Here is a 7,846-nt window from a genome sequence, read left to right on the forward strand (position 1 = left end):
AGTGCTACCTACTACCATGCCCTGTGATTAATTTAACAGAAAACTACAACTCAATTCAAGCACAGTTGCCAATGGCCCAATTCCTTCAGGAAGGAAGGTTTGGGTCATCATCCCATATAAAGAACCAAGACCAACTGAGTTTCTTGCTGAAAGCTAAGGGAATACAGAATGGGTAGTGCAAGAAGGTAGTTATAATTACCAACTAGGAACATGTGACCAGATACAAAAATGAGGACAGTAATTGTTGTGACTTTGACAAGAGAGACAAGGCAATTCACTGGGCAGTAAATAGTCTTTTCAAAAATGTCCTGGGACACTAAAGCAATGACACACAGCTGGGATGTAGAACAAGTCCCTACATGCGAGTGCCTCCCCCTCCCCATGCAGATGGCTGTGGGCCTGCGGCACCCACACCTGGCCTTACTTGCCATTTAATTAGACTGGCAGATGCACCTCAGGGCATCCTGAATGGCCAGAGCACATAGTGCCCCATTTAGACACGACCCTCAATTACTGGGAAACAGGAGAAGCTAGACATCACCAGAAACGTGCATCCTGGTGGTTCTTCCCTTTGGCCACGTTTACGTCCAAAGTGGAAACCATAATCACAGAGTGACAACTGAGGCCCTGGCTAAACACATAGCTGCAGCCTTTGTGATACTCATCATCCTTTTAACCTTCTCAATGAAGAAAACATCGAGTCAGGTGTGTTCCTCTGCAAAATTGTGTGACCCAGGACATATGACCTAAAATCACATAACTGCTGCCCAGGGTGGAACTTGAGCATTAATTAACACAAAATGTTGTTTAAATAACCCTCACTACTCTCATAACATAATACAGGCTATGCTGGCTTTAGATAACCAGAGTCCAGTCATAGTCTTTGTCTTATGGTCCTATCACCTCATGGTTTAATCAAGTCCCAGACACATGGAGGAACTTTGTATCTAGTGTAATTGCAACTGCATTTACAATCCTTTGTTGTGGCTTATATTGCTGCTGGGTTGTTTGGCAGCAATGCTCTTGCACAAAACTGGCCCCAGGGAAACCACAGAAAAACAGTGTGGTGAGAATTTGAGGGCCATTCAAAGGTATGCTGGGGTGCAGTGCAGGTTTGGCTTGTCCTGTCAGACAGCTACAACTCAAGCATCTTCTGAAAATGACTATACGTTCCTTGGTGAATTTTTGTTTAGCGTTCCCAGCTGAACAAAAAGGCTAATCCAAATGTTTACATCATAACTATAAGGAACACTTCAGCGCTGGCACATTCCTTGGATCAGAGGTCATGCAAGGAACCAAGCCCTTTTGTTTTGGGCTAGGTGGGGGTTTCTTGGCAGAGGTTGCTAAGTGGAGGTTCCTCTGGGAAGAATATCATATAACCTGCATGCGTTTGACAAACACGAGGGGATTTCTTGTCTCGCCTGCTGCTCCTGGGCTCCCTGTACATAAATTCCCTGAATAAAGCTTATGTTGCAAAAAAAAAGTCCTGGGACAAATTGATGTTCACATGTACAGACTGAAGTTAGTCCCCTCCCTCACACCATTTATAAAAGTTAACCCTAAATGGATCAAAGACCTAAATATAAGAGCCAAAAGTTTAGTACACATAGGAGAAAATATGGGACTGAGACTTTGTGACCTTGGGTTAGGCAATGATTTTATAGATATGATACCAAAACCACAACTATAACAGAAAATATACATAAACTGTACTTTATAAAAATCACAAACATTCGTGTATCAAAGCAGACTTTCAAGAAAATGAAAAAATAATTACAATGTGAAATAAAATGTTTGCAAATCCTGTGTCTAAGAAGAGAATTGTATAAGAATATGTTTGGGCCGAGCGTGGTGGCTCACGTCTGTAATCCCAGCACTCTGGGAGACTGAGGTGGGTGGATTAACAAGGTCAGGAGATCGAGACCATGTTGGCCAACATGGTGAAACCCCGTCTCTACTAAAAATACAAAAATTAGCCGGGTGTGGTGGTGCACACCTGTAGTACCAGCTACTCAGGAGGCTGAAGCAGGAGAATCACCTGAACCCCAGAGGCGGAGGTTGCAATGACTCAAGATCGTGCCACTGCACTCTAGCCTGGCGACAGAGCAAGACTCCGTCTCTCTCTCTCTCTATATATATATACATATATATATATATATATATGTTTGAACATTTACAAGTCAATAGTAAAAAAGAAAATAACACAATTTTAAAATGGAGAGACAATCTGAATAGACATTTCTCCAAAGAAGATATACAAGCGGCCAATAAACACACAAAAATATGCCCAATCTTATAACTCATTTAAACAGTGCAAATCAAAAACCAATGAGAAAGCACTCCACATCCATCAGGAAGGCAATAACTAGAGAGACAGATAACAATAAGTATTTGTGAGAATGTGTAGCAATTGGATCCCTCGACATTGCTGGTAGGAATATAAAATGATGCTGTCCTTTGAAAAGCAGTCTGGTACTTCGTTAAAAAGTGAAACACGGGGTTGCCATATACTACAGCAACTGCACTCCTAGATCTGGAGCAGTGAAATCATGTGAAAAGCCTGTATGTGAATGCTCAGAGCAGCATTATTTACAATAGTCAAAAGATAGAAACAACCTAAATCCCACAAACTGCAGAAGAGATAAAATAGGGTGTAGGTAAGTAACAGAAGTCAAACCTAAAAAGTAACAAGCTACTGATACATGCCATGAACATGAATAAACTTTGCAAACTTTGATAGAAGTCAGTCACATAAGACCCAGTGTTGTGTGACTTCATTTATATGAATGGTCTAGAACAGGCAAATCCATAGACTGAAAGTGATTACGGATTTCCTAGGTCGGGGCAGATCGGGTAAACGGGCAGTGCCTGCTGATGCGCACACGGTTTCTTCTGGGTTGATGAATGTTCTAAAATGATGGTGACGGCTACACAACTCTGTGAATATACAAAAACCCCTTGCATGGTACACTTTAAATAGACAGGCTGGATAGCATGTAAAGTATATCTCAATAAAACTGTATAAAAATAAAGAGAAGCGCCCGGAAGTGCCGCCTTGGAGTCAGGTAGGAGAAGGCGGCCACGGCCGGGCCTGGAGCCTGAAGAGGAGTCGGAGTTGGCGGCTGCTGTGCGCCATATACACCCGCAGAACTTCTCAAGTTCTCTGCTTGAGACCCTCAATGGGCAGAAGCTGGGTGGGCACTTCAGCGACTTGACTGTGTGCATTCGTGAAGCTTCGCTGCGTGCGCACCGCTGCGTGCTGGCAGTCGGCTCGCTCTCCTTCCAAGACAAGCTGCTACTCGGCCACTCTGAGATCCGTGTACCTTTGGTGGTGCCCGTGCAGACGATGCGCCAGCTAGTCGGGTTCCTGTATGGCAGTTCGCTCCTTGGGGCACAAGATGAAGCCCTGCAGGTGCACATGGCTTCGTCGGTGCTTCGCATACAGACAGTTATCACAAATGCACACAGATTATCGCAGGCGCTCAAGTCCCAAGCACCTCTGCACCCGCGCCCCTGCCCACCCCTGTGCCCCCGCCACTGGCACCTGCGCAGCTGCGTCGCCGCCGGCGCCACCTGCTGGCTGCGCATCCCCGGGGGCACCCCTGTGCCGCGCACAGCTGTAAGCAGCGCCAGCCTGCGCGTTTGCAGCTGCCTGCGCCCCCGACACCTGCCAAATCCGAGGGGCTTGGTGCCGATCCGTCACTGTCCGCGGCCCCTGACGACCGAGGTGACAACGATGACGAAGAAACTGACGATGAGACCGATGGCGAGCACGGCGAAGGTGGCGGCCCGGGAGAGAGCCAGGCCCCTCATTCCTTCCCAGACTGTGCTGCCGGCTTCCTCACTGCTGCTGCTGCTGATAGCGCGTGCGAGGAGGCCCCTGCACCCACTGGCCTCGCTGACTACAGTGGTGCGGGAGGGATTTTCTTCGGGGATCTGGGGCAGCAGAGGACGTATTTCCAGATGGCGCTGTCCCCGAAGGCTGTCCCACCGAGACCCCTGTCCAGCCCGACTGCATACTGGCTGGACCCCGCCCGCCTGGCGTGAAGACCTCAGGGCCGCCTGTCGCACGCTTCCCCTTTCACTTGGGAGCTCCCGGACCCCCCGCACCACTCCCTTCAGCGCCATCCGGGCCAGCCCTGCCCCCTCACCCGCCTTCTACCCCACACTCCAACCTGAGGCAGCCCCCGGCACTCAGCTGTGGGAAGCCCCGGCTCCCTGTGCTGCTCCCACCACAGCCCCCTCAGGCACCTCTGCTCGCACTCCAGGTGCCGAGCCACCTGCTTATGAGTGCGGCCACTGTCCCAAGACGTTCAGCTCAGAGGAAAACTACACCAAGCACACGTTCATCCACTCGGGGGAGAAGCCGCACCAGTGCGCCGTGTGCTGGCGATCCTTCTTGCTGCGCGACTACCTGCTCAAGTACACGGTCACGCACACCGGCGTGCGCGCCTTCCAGTGCGCTGTCTGCGCCCAGCGCTTCACGCAGAAGAGTTCGCTCAATGTGCACATGCGCACTCACCGGCCAGCGCGCGCCCTGCCCCGCCTGTTGCAAGGTCTTCTCTCACCAGGAGCTGCTGGAGCGCCACCTGGCCGTGCACCCCGCGTCCTGGTGGGGCTGGGGCCTGGTCTCGCCCACGGTGGATCCGCGACCTCCCGCACAGTCGGCCACGCCCGCTGCAGGACCCGTGGTTCCCGCCCCTAGGCCACGCTCCCTCCTGAGAGCAAGTCTTCTTTTTCCCTTCACCCCTTTCTCCATATGCTGAAGTCCGCCTTACTCCTCTCCTCCACGTACTTGAACCTTCCAGGTGGTGCCGCGCTGGGGCTGGGCCTGGGACTGGTTAGGGACCAGACCACCTCTGAGAACTAGACCATTTCCAGCCTAAACCGGGCGCTCAGGCCCTTGGACCCGGCCAGAGATTTGACTCCGGTTCGCGCCCCGCCCTCTGCTGGGGTGGGGGTGGGGACTGGGGCGGCTCCCCTGCTCAGGTGTCAGGCCGGGCGAGGTCCCTGTCTCCCTACCCAGAATATCACTCCCTCATGGGGCGCCTAAGGAGGCTCAAGTGGACCCATCATATATGGGGGCTGGTCCTCGGGACCCTCACTCTAATAGAGGACTGTAGGCTATGGGGCCTAAACCATAAATGAATGAAGAAAGGGAAGGGAGGGAGGGAGGGAGGGAGGGTCTAGTTCACGAAGGAAGGAAGGAAGGAAGGAAGGAAGGAAGGAAGGAAGGGAGGGAGGGAGGGGGGAGGGAGGGAGGGAGGGAGGGAGGGTCTAGTTCACGAAGGAAGGAAAGAAGGAAGGAAGGAAGGAAGGAAGGGAGGGAGGGAGGGAGGGGGGAGGGAGGGAGGGAGGGAGGGAGGGTCTAGTTCACGAAGGAAGGAAAGAAGGAAGGAAGGGAGGGAGGGAGGGAGGGGGGAGGGAGGGAGGGAGAAGAGTCTAGTTCACAGTCCCCTTGTATTAGGTGTAGTCCTATGACCAGCTTTTGCCAAAGGGAGACAATGGACTAACGTGAGCCACTTCCAGAGCTGGCCCACAAAAGCCTCCAACGCCTTTCTCACACTCTCCCCTTCTACCGGTAGATGCAGGTGGGAGGAGGTCCCAGAGATGACGAAGGCACCTGATGGAAAGATTCTGGGTTCCTGCGTGGCCATGCAGAGGGGAGCAGCCTCTATCCTGAACGCCCAGCCAGCAAGCTCTGGTGGGCCCAAAATATGTGAAGTCAATGAAATCTGGGGGAGTCATCTGGTACTTCAGTACAATATAACTAATTCATCTGCTTAAAACCTTGGCCCGAGGCCGGACGCATTGGCTTGCCTGTAGTCCCAGCACTTTGAGAGGCCAAGGAAGGCAGATCACTTGAGGTCAAGAGTTCAAGACCAGCCTGGCCAACATGGTGAAACCCCATCTCTACTAAAAATATAAAAAATTAACCAGGTGTGGTGGTGGGTGCCCGTAATCCAAGCTACTCAGGAGGCTGAGGCAGGAGAATTGCTTAAGTCCAGGAGGCAGAGGTTGCAGTGAGCCTAGATGGCGCCACTGCATTCCAGCCTGGGCGGCAGAGCGAGACTCCATCTCAAAAGAAAAAAGAAAAAAAAACTTGGCCAGAGGCAGTGGCCCACGCCTGTAATTCGAGCACTTCGGGAGGCCATGGAGAATGGATCACCTGAGGTCAGGAGTTCGAGGCCAGCCTGGTCAACATGGCAAAACCCCATCTCTACTAAAAATACAAAAATTAGCTGGGCGTGGTGGCGAGTGCCTCTAATCCCAGCTACTCAGGAGGCTGAGGCAGGAGAATCACTTGAACCTTGGAGGTGGAGGTTGCAGTGAGCCGAGATTGCACCACTGCACTTCAGCCTGGGCAACAAGAGGGAAATTCCATCTCAAAAACAAAATAAGTAAAAACTTAACCACACTGCTAACTTAGCTAAGTATGTTTCTAGACATTTAAACCCATTTTAACCCAGCCATTTTGTCTCAGAAAACTTTGTTCCTATGCTATATTTGATTCTGTGCTAAATAAAACATTTAAATCAGAATTATACCAATATTTAAATCTTTTTGTTAACAAAGTATTTTCCAGCGCATTTTTTTTTAAAGAAGCTGAAACAGGCACTTGTTTATTTCCCCAGAAGGAGGCAGAATGGGGTCCTTGGGGAGTCTCTGTCCCAGCCTGGTGCCGTGGACAGGCAGATCTCACTTCCAGAAGAGCACATGCCAGGAAAGCAGCCAGCAGGGGTAGAGGCCCAGGGACAGCAGTGGGAAGAGCAGGGCGCCTTAGGTGTGGTGCTCCAGCACACCCTGGGCCAGTACTGCAAGGAAGAGCTGACAGCCTTCGGCCAGTGACAGTGGTGCCTCCTGCAGCTCCTGCCACAGGAATGGGTTGCCAAGGAGCGTGGCCGCCGGGCTTGTCAGCGCCAGCAGTGCAGTGTAGAGGGTCTGGGGCCCATGAGGCTCGGCGAGCGTAGAAGCAGGCACCATAGTGGCAGCCAGCAAGAAGTCCAGTGAGAAACTGGTGAGGATGATGCAGCCCAGCTGCAGTGCTAGGCAGATCAGGGCTACCAGCTTCCGCACCATCCAGCCCGTGTCTGGGACCTGAGGGCTTACCACCCTCTGCTGGGGGAGGCAGGACACTGGGGCCAGGGACCCCCCTCCTCCCCCGGGCTCCTCAAGGCCCACTCCAGCCTCAGGCAGCTGCATCCACAGTTTCAGAGCCTTGAAACCAAGGACCAGGAGCAAGAAGTCGGTGGCAGGCAAGTAGAGGCAGATGGAGACGAAGCAAGAGAGGGTGGGGAGCAGGTAGAGGAAGAACGGCTGGTGCAGGTGCTGCAGGAGGTGGTTGAGCTTGCAGAACATGCCCTCCAAAGCCTTGCCCACTGCCACCAGGTCATACTTGTACTGGCGGTAGCACAAGAAGAGGCCATAGGAGTGGTGGGGGTGGCAGGAGGCCTGCCACAGAGCCATGAGCAGTAGTGTCTGCAGGCCCTGCAGCCGTCTGGCCAACGACATCCAGTCCTAGGGTTGCAGCTTACCCTGAAGCGTGCACAACAGGCCCCCTTTCTGGCAGAAGGTCTGGAAGAGATTGAGCAGGTCAAGGTTGGGCAGCTGTCCAGGGCAAATTTTATTCAGACATTTTAAAACCTTGATCCATTTTATAAAACTACAGGATAGAAACCCAATTATAACCGATCCACTTTTTTAATATATATATACAGAGTCTTGCTCTGTCACCCAGGCTGAAGTGCAGTGGCATCATCTCAGCTCTCTGCAACCTCCACCTCCCGGGCTCAGGTCATTCTCCTGCCTCAGCCTCCTTTGTAGCTGTTATTACAGGCATGCCTCA

The 7,846-nt window shown here is 52.0% G+C and overlaps 1 protein-coding gene across 1 annotated transcript; it reads left to right on the forward strand.

Annotated features, from left to right (window-relative positions):
• Positions 1–1,017: 1,017 nt before the first annotated feature.
• LOC103241231 (zinc finger and BTB domain-containing protein 45) lies at positions 1,018–5,134 on the forward strand. The gene is given in 6 exon segments (XM_073022720.1): positions 1,018–1,091; positions 3,034–3,452; positions 3,455–3,910; positions 3,913–4,134; positions 4,137–4,527; positions 4,529–5,134. Coding segments are annotated over 6 exon segments (1,800 nt in total). The 3' UTR covers positions 4,767–5,134.
• The last annotated feature ends 2,712 nt before the right edge of the window (positions 5,135–7,846 follow it).

This window comes from Chlorocebus sabaeus, chromosome 14 (assembly GCF_047675955.1).
Source record: "Chlorocebus sabaeus isolate Y175 chromosome 14, mChlSab1.0.hap1, whole genome shotgun sequence".
Taxonomy (NCBI): Eukaryota; Metazoa; Chordata; class Mammalia; order Primates; family Cercopithecidae; genus Chlorocebus; species Chlorocebus sabaeus.